The 25,018-nt window shown below is 40.4% G+C and overlaps 3 protein-coding genes across 4 annotated transcripts; all 3 read right to left on the bottom strand.

Annotated features, from left to right (window-relative positions):
- Positions 1-1,595: 1,595 nt before the first annotated feature.
- On the bottom strand, positions 1,596-5,369 carry LOC103981038 (DNA oxidative demethylase ALKBH2). 2 transcript variants are annotated; one of them, XM_065163034.1, is made up of 4 exons: positions 5,084-5,369; positions 2,804-2,920; positions 2,235-2,421; positions 1,596-2,149 (listed from the first exon to the last, which is right to left on the bottom strand). In XM_065163034.1, exons 1-4 carry the CDS (start codon positions 5,300-5,302, stop codon positions 1,956-1,958), a joined length of 717 nt encoding a protein of 238 aa, XP_065019106.1. In that variant the 5' UTR covers positions 5,303-5,369; the 3' UTR covers positions 1,596-1,955. The 2 variants fall into 2 exon arrangements, with proteins under 2 accessions (XP_065019106.1, XP_009395889.2); XM_009397614.3 differs by having other exon boundaries at positions 1,596-2,115.
- A 6,527-nt stretch (positions 5,370-11,896) lies between these two features.
- LOC103981037 (probable L-type lectin-domain containing receptor kinase S.7) lies at positions 11,897-14,407 on the bottom strand. The gene has a single exon (XM_009397613.3). It carries the CDS (start codon positions 14,217-14,219, stop codon positions 12,183-12,185), a length of 2,037 nt encoding a protein of 678 aa, XP_009395888.2. The 5' UTR covers positions 14,220-14,407; the 3' UTR covers positions 11,897-12,182.
- Positions 14,408-14,762: 355 nt separating this feature from the next.
- LOC103981036 (uncharacterized) lies at positions 14,763-24,195 on the bottom strand. Its single transcript, XM_009397611.3, has 8 exons — positions 23,937-24,195; positions 20,257-22,904; positions 18,272-19,574; positions 16,298-16,635; positions 16,095-16,214; positions 15,413-15,582; positions 15,149-15,240; positions 14,763-15,044 (listed from the first exon to the last, which is right to left on the bottom strand). Exons 1-8 carry the CDS (start codon positions 24,121-24,123, stop codon positions 15,007-15,009), a joined length of 4,896 nt encoding a protein of 1,631 aa, XP_009395886.2. The 5' UTR covers positions 24,124-24,195; the 3' UTR covers positions 14,763-15,006.
- Between the last annotated feature and the right edge of the window lie 823 nt (positions 24,196-25,018).

Raw genomic sequence — 25,018 nt, 5'->3', positions numbered from 1 at the left:
GTAGGTAAGCTAGGAATAAAATAAATACAAATTAAAATTATTTCCTTCCTTTGAAGGAAACCCCTCTCTCTCTCTCTCTCTCTCTCTCTCTCTGCTTTCCTGTTTCATGATGAGCAGCCCCCTCTTGGAAGGTGATTGGTTCTCCCTTTTTTTTCCTTGTTATTTTATTTATTATTTTTTGAATAATAGTTTTATAGTCTCGCAGTCTCATAATTATTTATAATTGATGTATGATTTCTAGTATTAAAAACTATGTTATTCATGCATGATTTTGAATATTAAATTTCTAGGATTAAATTTGTATGATTTCTAGTATTAAAAACTAAGCCAATTTGAATTTGTTTCAAGTGGGTTGGAGTTGAATCTCTAATTGATTAAGGTCAAATAAACTAACTTAACTCCGAGTCAATTCCGAGTGATAGTGATATTTACACCTCATGATTTTGAGATTTTTTGAATTTAAAATATTTACATGACACCGTTGGAGTGACATTTGTATGAAATTAATGAAATTTTAAGTTTCGATAGTTTATATGACTAAAATAAATAGCATGATGATAAGATAATGTACGATGATTTTGTTTTCCTATCAGCGATGAGTAGACAAATATCGATAAGGTGATTTTATTCGAAGGTTAACGAACTATCGAATACGATGATTAGCCAGTTTTTGTATTAGTTATTAGGAATAATGTATTTTGATCTGATATTAAGTTCTCTTTATTTATTTTTTAAATAAATAAATAATATTTCTCCAATTTGTCATTGGGTTAGTACACCATCGATTTGACCTATGCCAAGGGTTAAGATAACCATGATAGTCATATATAGTATGATTCGACTGATACATACTTATGTTCAATCGGATTTGAGATTTCTACTCAGTATGTTTTGTTGATACGTTTGTCATTTTTCTTGCAGCGTTAAATCTATTCTTGCATGGAAAAAACATTTCTTTATTGCCACTTAGTCACGTTAGGCGGTTTCATTCTGATTTGGAGTTTTAATTAATAAATAAAAGAAATATGAAGTTTTAATGATTAAATAAAATATGTTAATTCTTATATTTGCATTGTGTTGCGTTGTAAACAAAAAAAAGAAGAGATGTGACATAATTACTATTAAATATAGTTTAAATTGAGAATTGGATAAAAAAATACAAAGAAAAGTCTCAAAATTCCTAAGTTTGCTTTAATGATCTAATAAAGTCCAAGTTACATATTAACAATGGCATATGTGCATTTTTAGGTTTGACAAAAATTTATATGCCAAATAGAACGATTTTGATGGAAAAGTCTCTTATTTATTTATTTATAATTATTTTGCAGAAAATCTGTCTCTTCCAATTTAAAGCCTCTTTTCTAAAATATCACCAAAGAGAAAGATATATTATTCATTCATTCCCCTTTTTTCAATCCATCATTTCCCTCCACTTCTTTAGTTTGTCTCTTAGTTTTTAGATGTGTTAGAGAAAACAATTCATTTGGCATATTTTGTATAAATTATTGATATATTTTTGTTCTGAAAAAAAAAAAACATAACTCGATGTAAATAAATTATATAATAACATACTAAAATATGGTATATTCCACAAGTCAACACAAACATGTTCTAGAAATAATATGTAATTAACCACATCTTTAAATGTGTAGTCACCAACAAGCACTGAGAAAAGGATTTACATGAGATCCAAAGCAGGTATTTCATCAGATTCTCTCTAGGAAATATGTATAGTTACATAAAAGTCATTCCCAAATATTGATTGAATGTTCAGCTTAATGCTGGGCAATGTCAATTATGCTGTCTGGCTCAAAATGCCGGCTTTGAATTGCCTGGCACAACTTCGAAACAACAAAAAGAGGCCGGTGGGGAACTCCTCGATCTCCACTTCAACTCTTCGTCAAAATCACCTTGTGTGTTCTCAAGTGAGAATGCACCTGAAAGTAAGATTGATTCTAACAGAATCTGCTTTCATGCGCTTGGGCACCGAATGAACCCAATCTCGTTGGGTGTAGCCTTTCATCAGTAACAAAGATCCATGCTTTAGAACAAAAGCATGCTGTTCTGTATTGCCCTTGTGTTGTTTCCCATTTGATTGATGTGCACCTCTGGAGGCTGGCACATGCATTACAACAAAGTGAAATGGTAGCTGCAGTCAATCAGGATATAATTTTTTTAAAAAATGAATTCTGGAAACAGCTAAATTGTTTCTTTGATTCTCAGCTGCTGAATACCTGGTTTTTTTGAAGGTTTCTTTCGCAGCAAGAATTCCCGTTCACATCCAAATGATACAGAAGCTATCTCTGGAGTTGAGCCATACAACTTATCCTCATCCGAGTGCCATGCCACATAGTCTGAGCCGCTTTTATATCTATTCAACAGCACAGTATTAAATTTACTCCCAGGAAGTGCTTCATAAACCTAAAGCAAATATAAATCAACATTTAACCATGTGGAATGATAAATCAGCATTATGCAACACAAGAAAATTAGAAGATGCATATCCTTAATATGATGATAATGAAACCCATTTTATTTTAGCATGGGCTGACTATCATACCACACTGGAAGTAGGAACTACCATGCCATACTTTCGATATATAACTTTATCACATATACACTGGATAAAAGGTAAAAAAGCAACATTGCAAGGGTATAAATGCAAAAAATCCTTTATACGGAGGACGTTTTCAGTACATGTAAACCTGCATGTGTATGGTTCTTACTGCCTTCAAGATGTCTTTGATGATAAGGTAATCATCCCAAGAATATACATGTAAACCTGCATGTGTATGGTTCTTACTGCCTTCAAGATGTCTTTGAGGATAGGGTAATCATCCCAAGAATATGCATTTGGCTGATACCCACTGTACCGCATAGCTGCTAGCCCTTCATCTGCAATATAGCATGTCTCCCTTGGCTGCAGAAAAGAGTAATATTAAAATTAAGATATCGCATTCTGCTATTAGCTTTATCCATAAGTAAACCTTTGAGGTAGCAACATATTGTGCATGTATAAATTCTAAAAATTATTTACTTGTTCAATAGCTTAGATGAAGGGTGATTCTACTTCAACTTTCTTGCCTAGTTGCATTGCTAAAGCAGATCATCATACATCACTTCCTCATTTGAAACCTTAAAAGAGTTAGTAGGTATTAACTGTACAATAGGAAGCAACCCCAATCCCCATATATCTTGAAATGTATCAACCATGTTCTCCTATCCAGTTTTATGAAAAACATTGAAATATTACAAAATGATGAATATTTGGAATACTAATACATTACATTAATGAAAAATGGACACACCAACAGCACTTGTCATCTAGCTTTTACAAATCAAGTGAAACAATGCTCGCTACTACCACATCGCATTAAGAATGCCAGAATCTCATGATCATAGAGTCACCAAGGGTATGGTAAAAGCCCAGGGATATGCTTCTGAGGCTACAACTAACCACAACCCCATGGCCTTTTGCAAAGGTGCTTATATATCTAATAAATAAGTGACCCTAGACATGAACCATGGTACTTCTAAAAATTACTCTTTAATTCACATAGGAATTTAGGTCCGAAATCAGAATACAAAGGTCCATCTGGTGAACAAAGATTTTATCCGTGGATGACCTAGAATTAGTTGGAAGATCCTTTTCAAGAGGTAGTAACTACAGAAGAATTAAGGCCTCAGGCGGGATCCTCAAATATTTCTGACATGCCAAGTTCTCATCCTAGGTGATTTATGCTTAAAAAGAAAGGAAGCAATCACATGTTCAAATCAACTCATTCTTTTCACCCCACTCCATTACTTAAAAAGAAAAATGCCACACGCACTGTTAACCATTTGATAGACAGTGCCTTTCAGCATAAGATCCTAGCTAGTTACATCTATGTTGCTCCGGAAGTAGCAGTTGACATATCAGCAACAAAGAACCAATTGAAAAACGAGAACTTCAATGGATTTTTGTGGTAGTTTGACACTAACCAACAAAAGGTGGTTCCAGATTCCTCGAGGAAAATTCAGGCAATAGATAAATAAACCCTATTAGAGATTAGCTCTTGTGATCAGGGAGTTAATCCTTCAAGCTTGACCTGAACATGTTTCAAATATAAAAAAGTGATACAACAATATAACGTAGATTTTTCAGGTATATTTCAAAAACACATTTAACATCATTATGGAATATAACATCATTGTCATAAGGTAATACGAGCTTAAATTTTAGAAAGGTTAAACCTAGGCTGTGTAGGTCAAAACACGTTGGGTACAAGGTTGCAGAAGCAAGTAGTTTTATTTAATCCTTTCAGGCTTAGAGAAAAGGTTGAGTTAGTCATTTTGTGGGTCTTAAATAAGCAAAGAACCATGAGAAGATGACACAGATCACCTGTATATTCAACAGATAACAAACTTGATCAATCATATTGAAACAAGAACACTAAGACAAATTTTGAAATGTTCCCATCCACTCAAAATATTTTGGCTTCAACTTCTTGGTTTTGGAGGATCATAAATAGAGATTTCTTCAACTAGAATTTGTATCCATGTTTCCAATTGCATAATATATAGATTAAAGTTTCTTCAACTAGAATTCAGATCCATGTTTCCAATTACATGATATATAGATTAAAGCAACAAACAGAGCGACACTCAGAACAACCAACACGGATGCCTAGGCCACAATAAATTTTACCAACACGATAAGCTTTGGGATTACACCTATAAGTCATGTTGTACTCAAAGGGTTCCTCCGTCATGGAGCTAAATAACCCAGTCACACCAAAACTCGAGAAGCTATCCACAGAATATTCCAGTTTAAATTGTCTAAGACAAGAAATTACAACGATTCTTAAACGTTGTCACCACACACTCGCTCATTCTCAATTATAACACCTAATTTAAGGATAAACAAATCAACGACAAGAGAGCCAACCGGCAACACTGAAGAAGTTGAAGTGCTAAAAAATCAAAACTTTATAAACAAGAACACGTCAGATAACAAAAGATCAGAGATTAAGTAACCCAATCGGTAAAAGAATCGAATTTTTCTAGAGATTGAAAGGAAAAAAAAAAGATGGAGCGGGTATACCTGGAGGCAAGACCTCCCAAAGACGTGGATCGAGGGTCTCGTCCACGGGATCTCTTTGTCGAGATGCTCGCACCATTCCCACGCCTGATCGCGGGAAATAAATCGAGGTATGTAGACGACCTCGCTGCCGTCGCCGAGATCGATCACTTGCTTATCTCTGCTACCGCTAGGGTTAGGGTTAGCGTCCGCGATTTCGACGAATCGAATCCTCGAACTCATGGCGAGATAAAAGCGGAAATTTTTCTGCAGAGTAGAAAGATTTAGGGCACATGAAAAATGCAAGCGGCTATTGAAGGTCAAGAGAAAAAGGAAATATTAAATATAATTAGTGATAACAATATTAATATTTTTTTAGTTAATTTTAAAATATTTTTAAAATTAAGATTAATAATTATTATTGTTAATTCAATATTATGGAGGAGAGGCTCGTTTTCATGTCACATCCAACCAAGTGTTGTAAAGCTTAAGTCGGCATGATCGATCTATATGGAGTGCAATTTGTGTTTGTGTGAGAGAGATTAGTGTTGTAAAGCTTAGAGACCTTTTATACTTTAGTAGCACGGAAAGATCTAATTTAAGTGGAAGAGAATTAGAAAATATTATTATCATGAATAGTTATTATTATTATTATTATTCCTTTCAGAGTTCATAAATTCTAAAACAGATATAGAATATTTTGTTGGTCAATATAAATGCTTCAAAGTTATTTTCATGTTTCAATACTTCAATTTCTTTACAAAAAGATTTGTTTATCTCATTTCTCACCATAATCACCTCATCTTTTTGTACCTCTATAATTACCTCTACATCATTGCTCATTGCTTATGGAATGAAACTTCATCACCAACAGGCTCTTTAACAAAATATGACACACTGCAACACAAAATTTTGGCATATTAATTCTCCAATATATAGCTAGCAGATGACATGATTAAGGATTTGGACATTCCTGACTGAAAAATAAGATTTAGATCAATTACTGTAATTCTGCAACCTTAGCAGAATGTATATTTAGAACAATTGTGCTTCATAATAGTATGGCAAACCTTTGGCTACAACCAATCACTCAATTCTGAAAAAAGATCTAAAACAAACACTTGTGTCAATTGTGATTCATACATAATAGCAAGTTCACTTGTCAAACAAGAGAGAATGATCTCCATTGTCAGATACAACATGCATGTCATAAATGAAGCATTTTGTCAATCCTCCATGAAAAACAAGACTTAATCTGTCATTGCAACTGAGCAACCTCATAAAAATATAATTGCAATTGTCACTTTCAGTTTTGTGGTTACATCTGGAACCTCTGAGGTATATACATATACATACATGCATATATATCCTACTAATTGCTGAATATTGTGCTTCCTCTTTGACAATAGCAGTTTGGCAGGATAGATGAAGTGGAGGGACTCACTCTTACAAGTAGACAGTGTAACAGTGTGATACTGTCTAGCCAGGCAAGTTAACACCATCATGTAACCAAATTTTGTGCAAATGATAAGCTCAATATCTTTAGACTTGTTGAATTGAAACTTTGAGAAAACTTTGCATGTCTAGAAATATAAAGAAGGACAGGAAGATAAAAACTATTTCGGCACCTTTAACACTGATATAAACTATTAAGATCCATGGAATATAGGAAAAAAGCATTAGGCAGGAAGAAATGAGAGTTGATAATTCTAATGTAATAGTAACTGCCCTAAAGTGACAGCAAGTGATTCTCAAATGAGAGTGTCAGAAGTAAAAAAAAAACATAACTAGAAGACATTAGTGGTACATATATTATTCAGAAACTACATCACGGCATATGTTAGCAGAATTATTCATTTCCATAATAGTAACATAATAACATTTTTCACAAGATGAAAAAAGATTAGTTCCTGCACATAGGCAAGCAGGCTCTGCAATTTTTTGCAGGTTAATGAACTGATGAAACAAGCAAGCAATGAGTTGAACAAACATAGATAGACAATAACAGGAATGAGAGAGACAATTAATCAAGTCAATATCAACTTTGACAGTAAAATGAAAGATGACAATGTTGAATTATGCCTCATTGTAACGGACAAACTTCTAAACAAGATGTTGGATGTAATGCTTATGTCTGTCCGTTGTCTTTTGGCATGTTCATGCCTTGCACAGAATGTAAAGGGGCGGCCGAAGGCTTAATAGTCCCATTTTAGTTGGGTTGGTGGCCTCTTTAGACTTGTAAATAAAGGTTGTGTCATGTGGACACGTTTGAGAGCTTTTCGATCTGTAATGGACCATTTTACCCTTTGTTGTGCAACTATTCAGAGCTTGTAAAGTCTGTTTGTAATTTGCATTGTCTATGAAGTGTTTTTCGGACATGTTTGCTTGTGGATCCCGATTGAGGCGTTCTCTTCAACCCGTTCTCTCTTTTGTTGGTCCTAAGGGACAATGGGAGGCTTCGGGGAGGCTGACCTTTGCGGACGGACGCGCGAGGGTGCCGCACGCCTTAGGCAAAACCAGCTAAGGTCGTGACATTATGGTATCAAAGCCGGACAAGCACTCATAGAAACACTTGACATGCAAACGTGGGGGACCTAGCGGGGCTGCGTTGAGGGCAGTCAGCACACGCGCGACCGTTTGAGGGAAAACGGGCATGGAGATGTAGGGAAAAGAGTCGCTCAGAGGAGCGGGCATCTGAGATTGGCATTCAGAGGAATGGCCAACCCTTCGCGCAAGAGGCACCACGAGAACAGGCAAGCTTGGAAGAATTTGGAGCGCACAAAGGTTGGGATGGCTGAGTTTGAGCTACGGCTCAACGTTGACAACTTTACTTGATGGTGCTCAAGGCAAGCGAGGCGCTTGGCAAAGGACGAGACTATGCAAAGTGGAATGAGTTGCTCAGTGACCGAAAGAGTTGTGCAAAGCTCACAGAGGTGAGGGGAATTGCTAACTCGAAGAATTCGGTACTCATGCATGGGCTTGTATGCGGACGATGGATTGTTCGTGGCCATCCCAAGGCGGTCGAGACTCGGCGCCATGGAGCATTGAAACTTTCTCTTCGACATGCGAAGGATACGTCCGGAGGAGGCTGAAGTGTGCAACGAGTTCAGCATGATGCTAGGCCTTGAGGGGTGCAGCGGTGGCTGTATTGACGTGGAGGCGCAATCTAGCAAGTGCGTTTGCAAGAGGCAGAACAATGCACAGTTTGTTCAGCAGATCGGAGTAGTCCAAGGGGATGGTAGTCTCCGAAACGAAGAGAGATGTTGCTCCAACGGGACAGTTATCCAGGAGGGATAAGTCTCAGCTCTCCAGAGGGAGAATCATGTGAGACGGACTTCACATGTTGAGGAGGAGTACCTCACAAACAACAACTCCACGAAGCTCGATGGACTGAGCAAGCGGCGAGGAGTCGTCGCATGATCTCGCTTGAGAGAATGCATTGGTGGATGCATTGCGAGATCAAGTGGGGGAGCGACCCAAAGCAACTCAAATGGAGGCACACTTGGAGTCGATATGGAGATCGGGCTCAAGGGAGGGCTGACCCGTGGAATGGTGGGCGCGAGGGCCACCATCGACTCAATGCAGAAACGAGGAGCGGAGCAACTTGGGTGTAACTTGGCGAAGTACCCAAGCCGCATAAAGGGAGCCAGCATAGAAGTTGGAACATGGAGCAGAGGCACAGCGCTTTCCCTAGACAGAGGTCAAGGACATGAACTCTTGCAGAGGCAGGAGTAGAATCATGCTGTTCCCTGGGTCCTTCATTCTGACAGAGCGGACTCATCTTGCATGGTGCCAAAGACGAAGGGAGCTTCGGGGCACATGCACCTTATCTCGGAGGAGCATTCGATGGAGGAACTAAGGCGACTCAATTTGCGGAGGCGAAGTTGAGTTCAGAAGGCCTTAGCACGGGGCAAGAGGATGCAGAGGCGGGTACTCTTGAAGAATATGCCACAGTGTTGCCATTTGAGTTGCTATGAAGGAAGCAGTGTGCAGCGGAGATTGTGCTGGTAGGGGCAGAGGCCCAGGATCTAGGCAATGGTGCACAAATTACAGCGAAGTCGGTGGACTTCGGGAGCTACTAGGCGACGGACTGTCCTAGAGCGGTGCTTCATCTAGGTGTGACCCAAGAGTGGGTGGATGAAGGTCGATTGCCAAAGGAGCGAACAAAATCGAAGGTGGAGGAGACCCTGCGATGTATTGGCAGAGGCCACACATGGAGGGTTCACAATTCGAGTTTATTCCACAAGGATCAGAATGCAATGGAGATGTCACCAGGAGGCGACATGGTGCAGCGGATCGTGGTGGAACAGTTCGTGGCAATGCGACACACACGACACGTCCCGTGAGGGATGAGATCATATGGAGGTATGATCGGGAGCTACTGGGAGCTCCGCTTTGGTGAACAACACGACGGCAAGAAGGGCTATGGATTCAAGGAGTGAAGGCCATGGTACCGCAGAGGCGGGTCTTCCGGGCGTGCACCGAATTTTGCATCGGATGAAAACCTTGGTCATCAGCATATGGGGGCTGGGTTCCACCAAGGGAAAAGTTCGAATGCAAGTACCAGTGAGTCCCATGAGAGGGACTTGATCATGCAGAGGTATGATCGAAGCAGCTGGAGAGTTGGACTGCTCCAGAGCTCATATTCGCTTAAGGGAGCCCGACAAGTCAGAGGACAAGGTCGAGTAAGCGAACGTTGCTACCAAGGAAGCTAAGGAGAACAGAATCGGTGCAAACCCTACAATGTGATGGCAGAGGCCATGCATGGGAGTTGCAGTCTGTCTTTCCATCGACCAAACAGACTGCTTGGAGAACACAGAGGTGTTGAAGCAGGAGGTCGAAAGGGGCGAGGAAGCGACGATGAGTCCAGAGGGACTTAGCTACCCAAAATCAAGCATCAGTTAGAATGGAGGTGGACTTAGAGGAGTGCCACGGAGACATCTCTACTGATTGTGAAGGAAAGGGATACAGAGGCGAGGCGACGGATAGTAGGGCCATGGGCATGGCAGCGCCATGGTACCGCAGAGGCGGGACTTCCGTGCAAGTCATTGATCCCTTGCTCTCACGGAGGGAGAGCGCTTGGTCGTGAAAGGGGCCGAGGAGGTGGAGCATGTAGAGGCAATCTCCAAGTACCGAGACAAGGCTGAAGGGCAGAGGCCAAGAAACTTCGTAAGACCGGTGTCAACAAGTTTCTCATCAAGATAGCCGTAAGTGAAGGACTTCGGGTCATGCAAGAGTGCACGACCAAGGAACGAAGCAGGCAGTACGTGGTGCTGTACCTTTGCTACTCAGTGGAGTAGGCGGCAGGGTTGATGGAGAAGACGGTACAATCCCAGAGGCGACCTCATCTATCAGAGAATTACTCCAAGTTGGGGTGAAAACTTCCTGCATTCCAGAAGTTCAATGGCATTGAGAAGGTGAATCACAGTAGCTAACTCAACGCAAGGAGTGCAAACACTTCAAGTGCTTCAGAAGTGTGAGCAAAGAGCAGGCGAAGGCCAGTAACCAGCTCGATGCATGAAGTACAACCTCGAGGAGGCGGGCGAAGTCAAGTAACCTTTACCTTCTCAACTCTTAAGAGAATGGGCGAAACCGAGTACCCCAGTTCTCTTATCTATCCAGCAGAGGAGCTCTGCACAAGTTCAAAGACCCTTCGAAGATAATGGAAGACAATAGTTGCCAAAATCCTCACCAACGGTGATCAGTGCTACTGAGAGTAGATTGTCCGCTTCATTTCCCAACGAAATGCCAATCGAAAGCGGAAGTGATGCGAACCTACTTGGATGTGACAACTAACTGAAAGAAGAGTCAATGAGCAGATTTTGTGGAGGAAGGACCCAAAACTTCAGAAGTTTGCGAGGCGATGCTCGTTAAAGCTCCAACAAGCATCCACCCAGTTCAAGCAGCATGTGGAAATTTTGAGAAACTGGCGCAGTAAGAATGGTCTTTTCCTTCATTTGGTGGATCCGCAGGAATCAACGAGGATCAATACAACTCAGCCAACCCCACACCAGAGTCAGAGTCATTGGCGAGTTGAAGCAGCATGGCGGATCAAAGGTTCGACTACTCAGAAACAGCAGCGAAGAGCAGCTGGGAGCCAGGAGGCGCATTGCAGCTGGAGCGGAAGATTGAAGACTCAGCAAAGGCGAAGAGTTGCAGTGTTCACAAAGGCTTCGACGAGGACGTCGAAGGGATAAGTGGGGGAGAATGTAACGGACAAACTTCTAAACAAGATGTTGGATGTAATGCTTATGTCTGTCCGTTGTCTTTTGGCATGTTCATGCCTTGCACAGAATGTAAAGGGGCGGCCGAAGGCTTAATAGTCCCATTTTAGTTGGGTTGGTGGCCTCTTTAGGCTTGTAAATAAAGGTTGTGTCATGTGGACACGTTTGAGAGCTTTTCGGTCTGTAATGGACCATTTTACCCTTTGTTGTGCAACTATTCAGAGCTTGTAAAGTCTGTTTGTAATTTGCATTGTCTATGAAGTGTTTTTCGGACATGTTTGCTTGTGGATCCCGATTGAGGCGTTCTCTTCAACCCGTTCTCTCTTTTGTTGGTCCTAAGGGACAATGGGAGGCTTCGGGGAGGCTGACCTTTGCGGACGGACGCGCGAGGGTGCCGCACGCCTTAGGCAAAACCAGCTAAGGTCGTGACATCATGTCACATCCAATAACGGCCCTTCAAGTGGATGAGTTTTACGTTCTTTTAACAAGCAGAACATATATATGTGTGAATCAGATCATCTTGTAAGACTAGAAGCTAGTGCAATTACTGATGATTAAGTCTACATATCTCATCTTCACAACAAAGTAAAGCAGAATGCAATATCACTGAAGGACAAAAATAACGGTCTTCTAGGCCATAATTTACAACTCGAAATAGATTGCTAGAGTAAACACAAATCCTATGTTTACATCTGATGATCTAGTTTGATTAAAAGGCTTAGTACCTATACCGCTGCTATGTTTATTATCAAAAGTGTTCCTACCAATTCTGAAAGTTGACCATGATTCACCAAATACAGAATGGAGAACTCTATCTAACCGATGGAAATAGAATGATTATACAACATATAGGCATGATAAAAACAACCGACTCAATAAGAATAAACAAATAACCTCAACTAAATTTGGGTCGAGATTGTGATCACTGTGCTTCCTTCAATGTCAGAGACAATCTCTTTCATGCTGAAAGAGGCAGCTGAAGTAAACATGAGGAGTGGTTTCTTCTTAGGCACAGCCATGGGCTCTGCCTCACGGTTGAGAATCTGAAGTACCCTCCTCATGGTAGGCCTTTCGGCACAGTTTGGGTTTGCACAGCCCAAACCCACGAGCAGAAGTCCCAGCATTTCTCCCTCGTCGAACTCCCCATTCAATTTACTGTCTGCAGCTTCAATAAGCCTATCCTCAGAGTACAATCTCCAAACCCAATCCACCAAATTGACCAACTTGTGTTCTTTGCTGTCTTTAGAATCAATTGGCCTCCTGCCACAACAGATCTCTAGTATCACAACTCCATAACTAAACACATCAGTCTTCTCAGTAGCTTTTCCATACTGGAGGTATTCAGGTGCAAGGTAGCCCATCGTTCCAGCGGTTAGAGTCGACACAGGGCTCTCATTGTGATCCATCAACCTTGCCAGGCCAAAATCTCCCAGTCTCGGATTGAAGTTGGCATCCAGCATTATGTTGCTGGTCTTTATGTCTCTATGAATCACTTGCTGTTCACATTCTTGATGCAAGTATGTCAGAACCGAGGCAATCCCGATCGCCGCATTGTACCTCTGGGACCATTTGAACATCGAGCTGGTCCCTGATTCTTGTCCTCGGTAAAGGATCTTGTCGAGGCTGCCGTTGGTCATGAACTCGTATACCAGCAGCAACTCATTCTTCTCTGTACACCAACCTTCAAGCTGAACTAGATTCTTGTGTCTCAGGCGAGCTATGATCGATAGCTCGCCCATGAATTCCTTCTTGCTCTGTTGGGCTTGCTTGGACCGCTTCACCGCATACGTTAAACCTGATCCAGGAAGGGTTGCTTTGTAGACTGTCCCGAAGGCTCCGTTCCCGACGATTCTGCTGCTGTGGAATCCTCGGGTAGCTGAGCTCAGCTCCTTGTAAGAGAACTTCCTTGGGCCTTTCAAGAACTCGGACTTGAATACCTCCTTGCTTGCCTTCTTCTCCAGCCACTTCTTGGCTGAGACCCAAACAAGCACAGCAAAGGCCACAGCAAATGTCGCGGGGCCAATGATTGCTAGTCCTAGGCCGAGCATCCTGTGAGGACTGTCGCGAGCATCGGCGATGGGTATCGCCGGAATCGCGCTCCACGAACCACCAGAAGCATTGCGAGGAACACTGGGGGTGGTGTTTGCGACGGCGAGGGAACTGAAGGCCTGGAAGATCCAACCCTCGATTGTGTGCACCTCCGTGCTGCCCTCGGTGGACGCCGAGAAACCAACGTACATGTACTCCGCGAAATGCTTGGAGAGATCGATTGTGGTGATCAAAACTGGATCTTTGGGCTTCACGTCGGTGTATCCCAGCCAAACCTTGAGCACAGTCACGTTTTGGTGGTAGTCGACCCAAGCGGTGATTAGCTTCCCACTCTTGAGATCGATGCCGTACGGAGTCAGATCGACCGAGGCCTTGGAAATGGGGCTGTCGACATCAAGACCAACATGATTGCCGCTTGGATCACCCAACCCCACATCCAATCGAGCATCGAATTCGATCGCGATGATCGACCCGTTGCCGCCGCCGCTGCCGTTCCCGGACGGGTTGAACAAGCCCAAGTAGCCTCCGGTGCTCCCGATGGTGGCGTTGCCGGGGGAGACGAAGAACGTGAGCCCATCCCCGTAGGAGTCGGGATTAGGATTCGTGACGGAGAAGGAGAACTTGGTGGCGAAGGAGGCGGCGGCGGCGTCGGTCCCCGGGTCGAGGAACCGGATGGGGAGAGTGCAGATAGCGGCACCGGAGCTAGAGGAGGGCACATCGGTCTCCCTGGTGAGGCCAATGGTGCCGTTCCTGAGGTAGGAGTCGCCGAGGAGGGTGAGATTGAGGAAGGAGAAGGAGGCGAAGTCGAATCTCACATCCACGCAAGAGGCTGATGGTGGTAGCAGCAACAGCAGAGGCGCGAGGAGGGCAACAAACGCAATGGCCATCGAAACCGAGCGAGGAATGGTGTCGAAGACTGCCAACGATCTCAAGAAGAGAGAGATGTACCAACGAATGGGAGAAAGGGAGGAGCGGAGAGATATTGCAGATGAAGTGTTCGAGACAAAGAAGCCGACATGAATAGTACAAAGTACACAGAGAGATAGAGATGGAGATGTAACGTTATGGAGATTGGGAATGGGCGCGGGGGACAGTTTAAGTAATAATAATAGAATGCCGGTAGGGTTTCCAACGGTCAGGAAGGGCATTTAAGATAACAGTCAAAGATGGAGGCTGCTATAACACGTGGAAGAATCCTTTCAGATCAAGTCATACACGAATCTACAAGTTGTTCAGAAAACACCGTTGGCCGACTCCCTTCTATTTCCACTCTTCTTTTGCTGGTGTCGAAATCATGATCTAAAAATTAGATTAGTTTGTTGCATGACAAGATCTCTATGCTTAGCCATGATCCAAAAAATTAGATTGACATGATAAATTGGGCAACTCCATATAATCTTTAGCCTTCTCTACTTTAAATTCCCAGATCATGAAACAACAGTGCAACTCCAATTTGGATTATATACCACAAAAAACATGTTCTTTGATTTTGTATAATGTTCCCTTCTTATACTTGAAATTTAGGAACAACATCCTACTACAATGTGGAGGGGGAAAGAATCCAATACTTCTTTGTGAAGCTTACATGAATGAGTACATAATGGTAGAACAAGCAAACCATCGAGGAACTGCTTCGTAACCAACACTGTCTGAATCAAGCGAGATCATACAATGTCACAATGGCTGCCGCCGTACAACAGAAAGGTATAGAACTGCAAAAAGAAAAGAATAAGATGGCACCAGTTAGATACGGTTGACGTATACCAAGCATTGGTTCAGAAAGAATGCTCTTGTTGCACAAGGTCTGTATCATTACCGTCACTTTGGTTGAATGAACTCTTACGGCAAAAAATATCTGATGGATCTTGATGTTGCTGTGATAGCAGAAGTTGGTCCAAGCACTCTCTTCTGTGACTCAGTTTGTCATAACATCAGCAAAGCCAATCAAACAAAAATATATGTATATATTATACATGAAATTTCTGAAAATTGATAATGAGATTTGGAGCTGCCTGCGTGGACCATTTTCCAAACACTTAGTTATCTTCTGCTAGGAATATCAATAAAAAAAGGTACTCACCTAGTCCAGGAAGGAATGTACTTTCTTCTGCGCATGTTTTCCTCCTCCCCATCCTCATCATCAGAGTCTTTGTATGGAGATATCTCATATGATTGAAAATCTTGATTGTCTTTAGTGGTAGGCATCCTATCTTGAACTATTCCTTTCATACCATCTGAGCTGATTACCACCTAGAGTAACACCATTTAAATAAAAGAAATAGAAATATTAGAAACGTTAATGGTACAAAGTCTAATGCCAGAATTCAAGAAACCAGAGATTATACAATCAGGTGCTAGAAACTTCCATGAATCAAAGTAGCCGAAGTAGCCAAATTTTTCTAAGCCACAAAATACTAAAAAACACTGAAACACTGTGATTGTTGATGTGAAACAGCAATTTTCACAGCCTTATTGACCCAAATTATATGCAAATAGTTCTAACAACTAGTACTCATTTACTTTGATAAAACCTTGAGAACAGATCCATCATGTTAAAAAACCTTTGACCTCTCAAAAGAAGAAGCAAGTAATCCAAAAGTGTTGCAAACTACACAAAAATCACTAGAATAGGTAAACATTATCTAGACAGTGTAGTAGCTAGCAAAGCTTCAAAAGAATTAATGGTTAGCAACACGTTAATCTTGGCATACAAGTCATTTAATAAATCATGATAATGGCAGCAAGTCTCCACCCATCATTACCTTGGTGGCACCTGGTTCCACTTCCTCTGCTTTTCTAGACCCAGCAACTACCCCTCCTTTTTCTAGTTTCAGTTGCTGCTTTGCCTCTTGCACAAGACCTTTTTTCCTTCCATCATCATCCTATGTCCATTATCATTTTATGTCAACAAAAGAACATGTCCAGAGACCTGGATAACTGATGTATATTGCAAATAGGAACTTACAACATCTTTGGATAGAAGCCCTTTATCCTCTTTTTTTGCTTGCAACCTTTCCTCTTGTTCTCTGTGCAATTTCCAAGCTTCTTCAATGCATCTTCGTTTTCTTTCTTTCTCTTTCCTTTCTTCTTCTTCTCTCTGTCTCTTCCTAGCAGCAATATATGCTGCCTTCCTTCTTTTTTCCTCCTCCAACTGTTTTTGCTTGAGTTGTTTCTCCTGCTCTAATCTTTCACGCTCAAGCTTTGATGCTGCTTTCCGCATCTCACGTGCATTTTGTTTCTTTTCTTCAAGACGTTTTGCAGCCTCAGCTGCCTCTAGTGCTTTTACTTTGATGTCTTTCTTACCTACAGGTAACAGCATCATCGTGGTAAAGGACTGAAGCTATAACAAGCAGTGAGCCATTGTCACCAACAATTTGTGAGATAACAGCTACAACTGGACAAGACCACTAATATCTGCACATCTAAATAAACATGGAACATACATGTGCAAATATGTTTGCTTTGCAGAATGATATTGCATAATCCACCATAGATACAAGTCAGTGATTACAATAGGCGCTTGGGCACTCGCCTAGGTGCTCGGGCGCTCACCTATTGCTACTTTCATATACTCCAAAAACCAAAAGCAATTTTTCAAATTAATATAATAGTTATTAGGAAACTACATAGAAATTTTGAGGTAAAATCGAAACATAAGACATAATACTTAGCTAACTTTGTAAGATTGACTGCATGGCCCAGAACCCCAAAAGCAGTGACTAAAGAGTATACAAATGCAATCATGATTTATATGCACCAAGAAAGCAAGTACTAGATCAATGAAACATGGTTAAGTAGTATAAAAGTGTCATTAGCAGGATGAGATCTCCATATGCATAGTGTAAATTGTAAAATCTCTCTGAGGTTCAGTTTCATTAACTTTAGAAAAGTATAAGAGAATAATCAATAAATTGGCTATCATAAGCTTCCACAATCACAACTCACACTTATACATTTAAAGAATATAGTTAATGGGTAAATTTAATAAGATTAGTTTTAACTCCTACATCATCCAAATCATTTGAGACTATCTGGATTGCTCCATGGGATAAAAGTTCAAGACTGATTATACAAAAATCAGATAATAACATCTAACTATGGCACACTTCTAGTATGTACGGGGCAGAAGCTATTAACTGCACAGGGATGAACATATATAATTCCAGCAGAATAAATGCCAATCAGCATTAGTTTCCACACCAACCAGAATGGACTCTTTGCCAAGTAGGTCTTGGCAGGCACCGGGCATCATAGGTTTCCTGATATTATACCAGCACACTGGCTAGTGCAGCATGGTAGTAAAGTACATGTTCATCAGCATCCACCAATATCTAGTATAACTCTAGTTACTCTACTAATGGTTTTATCCGTTTGAATCTATGGTGTAATTACACTAATTCATTGGTTTACATATTAACTTGTGTTGCTCCTTTTTTAAGCGAAATTTGTAACAGGCCGATCCTGTTTTAGTTGCCTAATTTAAATGAAGTAGATGCACCTTTAAATACGGACCTACATAAACCACATTTAAAACTATTTCATAAGGGACAGAATTCAGATTTGCACAATTGAGGCATGGGCAAATGAAGAAAACGATCAAGAGTTTGAGAGGAGCTCAACATTTTGAGGATGTTCTCTTATTATTTTTGTTAAACTATTTGGTTTTGTTAATTCATAGTAAAAAGAAAATTTTGGCCAGAAAGGATGTCTAAAGAGACTTCTGGATGGGTGTCACATATTTTCTCCCATCAAAATATAGTATAGAAGACATTTAAATAGGAACTCAACAAATCACAACCTACTATTAACCATGCACACAAGTAAAGTTCATCCTACTGTTAATAATGCAAAAATTCTATAGCAAGCAAAATATAAAAGGGTTAGAAAAACCCAAAATTCTAGAGAAAGCAAAATAAAGAAAGGAGAAGAAAAAGATCACCTTTAGTGGCTGTTGCTTGCTGCTTTTTCCGGACCATTGGGATGAAAGAAGATATGTTGGAGATGATATTGTTAGGCTTACATCCTTTTCGGGTGCTTGCTTGGCTTCTATTTCCATCAACTGTTTTCACATTTATTTCTGGCTTACTAGACCTGCTACATAAAAATTTAACCGCTTTCCCTTCTTTGTTTCCATTTATTGAAGGACATTGGTTCTCCTTATCTCCTATCTGATCTGTATCGACAGTATAAGCACATCCCAATTCTAGATCACGTCTATCAAGAAGCATCTTGGTAGGAGGGACCAAAGTTGGTGCATTTTCATATTTTGAAGTGACATCTTTAAGTGGTTCCCTATTATCCAGAACTTTAAAACCTCTTGAGCGAGTACCCTCTTTGGAGGTGCCTGATTTATCAAGAATGTCTTCCATGGTGCTAGAATTTTCATCAATTCGGAAGCACACAAGTTCAGGGTTAGTTCCCACTGTCTGTGAACTGGCACCACTTTTTCCTGAAATCTTTCTCAAGCTGGACTTTTCTATTGGAGGAGTCAAAGGAGCTTTATGAGCTGCCCACCCAAATCTAGCACCAGAAGGTGTGCTATGAGAATAAGACCTTTCATCAAACGAACAGTCAAAAACAGATCCCAAGCTACAGCAAAGACCAGACATTTTATCATGTTCACTTGTCCTATATTGTCCTGAATAATCACCAGAGAGGGAATAATTTAAGTTCATCTGCTCCAAGAGGCCATTAGGTAATGACTGAAAAACATCAGCAATTTTGTTGATTTTATAGTTTTCGAAAGGACGAGTCTTGGGCGTAACCAAGTCTGTGGAACAGCCTTGCTTTGAATCCAAAGAAACATGTTCCTCCCTAAAATATAGGTAATTAGAATCATAGCAGATATCATTTCTCTTAATAGGAGATACGCCAACGCTAAAACCCTCAAACTCCGGCATGGAGTCATCACAATCCACAACATCATCCTGATAATTTGGCAATAAAGATGCACCATATGTGCTCAAACTTTTCTCTGCATCAAAAACTTCCTTCTCCTCTATAGACTGTATATCATAACAATAACCTTTAGATACCACATGATTCAATCTCTTATCAGAATCATCTCCAAAAGTGCCAGGTTCTTTTAATTGAGAAAGAGTAAATTCAAAGCCACCAATTTCATTCAATACACAGGTCGTAGAGTTCCTATCTGCCAAATTGGAAGAATGCACACCTTTTGTGTGTTGAATTGGCAAGGAAACATCCATGATTTGGTCTTTATTTTTCAAGCATAAGATATCCTGCCAAGTAATTACAAATTATGTCAAAGAATAAGATAAATGAAAAGCAAAAGTGAAACAGAAAACCTTCAGATAGGCTTGTACACCACAGAAAGACAGTCATAATTAATTGCTTCAATTCAATTGCTTCTGAAGGACCATCACGAGAACAAGATATATAGAACCCAAAAGAGCAAACAGAAAACTATTGCATAGGCTTATAGATTATGGAAATAAAGTCATGATAAATTGATCTTATATGCTCATATGATGCTTCTACAGACTACTAGACACAATCCACCCACATAAGATTCAGGAAATTCATTATGGGACAATGAAGTGAGGAAGTGGAGAGAGAGAGAGAGAGAGAGAGAGAGAGAGAGAGAGAGAGAGAGCGAGCGAGTTTCAAGCATGCAATTATTTTATAAGTTAAAAAAGCAATTCCGTTGGAATTGAATCATAGAAGATCACACTTATCCAAGTGACTATCAATATCTCTGATTTGATTTGAGGTATAGAATTGCATGCTGAATCAACTCATAATCATGGAGCTGTATCTATATCTTTATTCATTAGACTATCAGAATAGCAAGCTGTATCTGTCCACGCATGCACATTTGCAGATAGCAACCTAGACTATAAGAATATTAGTCCTAAGTGAATTCCTGTAGTATATGCATGATAAAAGGACCCCTTTTAGTACCTCTCTCACACATTGTTTTTTGCTTTGATGATAAACTTCTGAATGGCTCCTCCAGTCAGCATCTGCTGTATCACTGTTCAACAAGGTTCCAGAGGGAGATGGTGAGATCTGCATTTCCTCGAATGGAGTAATTTGTGAACTTCGCTTGCTACTACAGCAAGTGTCTTCCTGAGTATATTGAAGCTGATGAAACCTTATTCTTGGAGTAGTAAGGATTCTATCCGAGAAGCAATTCAACTTTCTTCTTTTAGGCCATGATATTTCACATGCATTAGTCATTAATCTTCTTAATTGTTTTGAACTAGTTTCATTACTTGTCCTATTTAGTTCTGAATAACAAAAAGTCTTTCCATGCCTCTTCAAGCTTCTTGTTAGGTATTGAGGTCCCGATGAATGATTCTGATTACTGTCATTGTATGGTAGCTGATTGATGGTTTTTTCTTTAGTGTCCATTACACTTTCACAGTTCTCATCCTTCTTGGTTTCTGATACCAGAGTTTTCCCTAGAGAAGGTGAAATATAAGCATTCTCCTCATAAAGATTGACATCCTGTATAGTCCTAATAGAGCTCCTTATAGACTTTGTTAGCTTATTCTCCATTTCAGCAACATCTGGTGATTTCTCAATGAGGATCTCCTCAGAGACATCTCTATTTGTGGTATAGAAAACACTTTCTTTAGCCGACAAAGCCATGTGATGATCTTCTGAACAAAGTGGTTCCATACCATCAGATCCAGAATCATCAAAAATTCCAGCTGAACTTCTTAAAAGTTGACTCCCTAATCCTGCAGAATCACTTTCAGTAGTGTCTACATTCAATGTGGACCCAGAAACCGTAACAAATTCAGCTTCTTCAGTTTCTAGGCAAATATTACCTGTCCGTGACACAGAAATACCAATTTGAACATCATGTGTCAGTTGATCTAGGTTGCAAACTGATCTTTCTATGAGTTTCCCCTTAAAAATCCCTTTCATTTTGTGCACCGCTAAGCTTCCATATGGCTGTTCCTTACAAGAATCAGTTGTGAATTCCATCTCCAATGGTTCCATGGCAGAAACATGTGAAGATATCTCTCCACATAATTTAGACTTCACTGTTTCCACCATGTTAAGTAACTCATATCTTCCCTCCACATGACTTTTACCACTATCCTTTGTATATTCCTCTCTCATAACTTCCGCAGCAGGCACGATGTTGTCCAGTTGAAGCTGCTTTTTCCCTGATGAAATAAGCATGCTTTTAGAATTTCTGTGTGATTCTTCATCTTTAGTATACTGAAGAGATTCTGAAAAAGAAACCTCAGCATGATGGCCCGTAGTCTCTCTTTCTGAAGTGATACTATCCTTAGTAATATCACAAGGCTTAATGTTCTCAGATAAATCAGGCATGGGTTTGACATAAGAAATTGTCCGAGGTCGCTTGGTGGATGCAATGCTTGCCTGTCTGCTTGTCTTAGTTTCACCACTTTGCTGCTTCTCTGACTGTTCTATCAGGTTTCCTGATAGACTTCCTTGAATACCTGAAGAGTACAAACAAGATCTTAACATTGAGGTACAAGATGTATGACTTGGTGCACTGCTCAAGCTCGAACTATTAGTTTCCCCATTCCGAAGTTTTTTATGAAGCATATTGTATGAAGCAGAGGGCAGATAACATTCAAATTCTATTCTTTCCTTTGCAGTTGAATCACTAACACCTGCCTCTGCACTTTTTATAACTTTAGCATGCAAGGCGTCTTCCTCGGGTTGAACTGTGCCAGAGCTAGGCACAGGATCTTTGCAAAGAGAATCCTCTATTGACAATCTTACTGACTGAAACTTCTTAAAGGCATCCTCTGAAGAACAACAAAGATTTTCTATTTGAGAAAATGAATCATAAGGATTTCCATCAGGACTGCAAACTTCAATACCATCAAAACTAATTTTCTTCATAACAACCAAAGACTGGTCGTGAGAAAGCCTTGATGATGCAGAGGGTGTTGTCCTTAATCCAGGATCAATGAAATTGGAACCGTCTGGAGCACACTCCTTTCCTACAGCCCCAGTATAACATCCCAGGACAGAAGCATCATGAGCAGTGCTGACAACAAGATTGTCTGCTTTCTGTGACATGGTTAGCCTTAGAATTGCTCGATTTGCAGTTGCTTTATTATTTATCAACTCTGAATGACTTGATGGTTCTGATATGTTGCCAAGGCAATCAACTCTTTTAGTAGTCATTCTAGATGGAACAGCTCCATCACCAACTTTATTACAAGCCAATGATTGTTCTGCAATACTCCCATCCCTAAAGTTTTCTGCATTTGACTTTTCATTAGGATGATTCTCAAGGTTCCTTTGTCTTGACCTGTAGCATTGAGCATTTGCAAGCAGGTCAAAAACACTTGAATCCTCGACAACTTTGGAGCTTATCATGTCATAATCTCCTTTGTCATATTTGCGGTGACCATTAGTTATTGTTCCACAAGTGTGCTCAGGATAAATTTGTTCACTAGGAATGCAAATGTCACTTATATAGCTACTGTACTGGGACATGTTGGTACTCTTGAAAGCAGGAAGGGTATAGAGAGTGTTGTGATTTGTCGAAGGAGTTGTAGCCCATGGAACAGGGAATAAAATCTCTTCAATAAGCTGCTCCTTGCTCAACTCTGCATAGAAACATACTAATTAAAAAACAAAACTGCAAGCAGCAAACTAAATGTTGCAAAACCAATAGCCAGTTAGACATGAAGCAGTTCCATAATTTCCATGGAGGTAAATAAAATCTGGAGTGGCTCTTATTTATAAGTGAACTTTTGAAAGACACCGATCTCCACAACCAGCAGATTCACAACAATTAAGAAAATCGTACTTTCTTAGGATTCTTGGAAAATAAATCATAATGTCTTCTTAATTGTCCGTGTAAAATCCATAAAGTTTGCTTCTGCCTCCATTATATTGTTAAGCAGAAGGTAACCATGAGATTTCCAAATGACTGTTTTCTCCATCTTAGTTAAAATGCATGATATAACAGCATTAACTTAGCATGCAGCAATGTGCAGACTTTCCAGGTTCAGTCTTGGTGAAGTGTTTCTGAGAATATCTTGCACGAGTGTCTCTTCAGGAAACTAAACATCATATATCAATCTAAGATCCATAAACATACAGAAGAAAAAGAAAAGTGGCAATTTCACCTTGCATGCAATGTCTTAGATTTTACCACGGCAGCTCCACAATAATGAATCTATTGCATCCAGATAACCACCGAAGCCAAAAACAATCTAAAAAGACAATTAAAACAGAATACAGGAAGTTACTTGTGACTGTAGGATTTGATGACTTGAGTGCAATGCATCGACAACTTAGCCAATAAAAAGGAGGCAGACAGTTCGTCTTAATAACAAAACATGGAAACTCCAAGCAACAAACAGAACCAAATAATTCAAAGATTTTGACAGAAAAATCTTTCGTTTCGTCGAAGCCAAGAAGAAAAAGGAAACAGGAAGAGCAGCAGAGCAATGATGCGAGGAAAAAAAAATGTAAGGGCCTCAAACGCTACCCGAAACTCCAATTGCTCACGTCGACGGCATTCAATACGAAAAATAAGAATCCTCGTTGCATTCTACAGCTCAAAAGATCAAAGAAACTGAATCTAATCGAAACATTGGAGAACCGTGCGGAGATGAAGGGAACGAGGGTACCTCCCGGGGCAGCGCAGCCAGGCGCGTCCAACCCCGCGTTCCAGAGCCAGGGTGGAGGCCGTCCGCCGTCGGCGAGAAGGTTGTAAGCGAGGGATTGGCCGTACGACCCGGCCTGCTGCCGCATTTGGCCCTCGATCCAGGCCTTCCGGTCGAAGATCTGCATGAAAAGGTGCTCCATCGTCGTCATCGCCGCCCTGGGTCGGCCCGATCTGGGTCGAAAAGGGCGGGCTTCGGAACCCTAATTTTCCCGAGTGGGCGAACGACAACACGGTTCGGGGTGTGGGGGAGGGATTTGAAGTTTTTGAAACCGGAGAAGGAGGCGAAGCTTATGATTAAAGTGTACCGCAGGTGAAACTTATGCGCAGCAACGTACCGTTGACAAATAAGAATAACATAAAAATAAAAATACCGTAAGAAGTTGTCGATGTACGTCTTAAAAAATAAAAAGAAAAAAAGAAAATTCAACAAAATTTAGATAATTTTTATTTTCTGAAAATGATGTTGTGTTTCCTTACATAATACCTCATATTAATCTGAGCTAATTATATATTATCTCCTATAGTTAGATTTCTTTAATATCTCATTTTTTAGATTTAAAAAATTTAGAATATCTATAATCATGAAAGTGAAATTTCTAGTTCTATTTACCTAACATCGTTAGTTTTACTAATAGAAGTATGAAAATAATTAGTAAAAAAATAACTTCAACGTTTTAGTTAATGATAGTAGACGATAGTGTTATTTAAGATTGCGAGTAGTTGTTGTGAATGAAAAGCGTACTCCAAAATGATCTCTTTCCTATGATCATTTCGAAATCCATCGTGATCTCCTCCAATGGAGAGAGAGAGAGAGAGAGGTGAAACCTTAGAGGCTTCCTTCTCTTTGCTACTCACTCCTCCACCTCAACTTATCCTCATCCTCTGGACCGCCATCACCTTTCATCATCAGCATGGCTTGTCAAAGCAATAAGAGCTACTATATTCATTCTCATCATCACTGTGGATCATCTTATCCAATGGGTTCACATTCGGCATCCTCATCCCCGCCTTAGTTTCCTACAACATCATCATAGCCACCATAGC

This window comes from Musa acuminata, chromosome BXJ1-4 (assembly GCF_036884655.1).
Source record: "Musa acuminata AAA Group cultivar baxijiao chromosome BXJ1-4, Cavendish_Baxijiao_AAA, whole genome shotgun sequence".
NCBI lineage: Eukaryota > Viridiplantae > Streptophyta > Magnoliopsida > Zingiberales > Musaceae > Musa > Musa acuminata.
The sequence above is the reverse complement of the archived record's forward strand: the minus strand, read 5'-3'. Positions and strand labels throughout refer to the sequence as shown.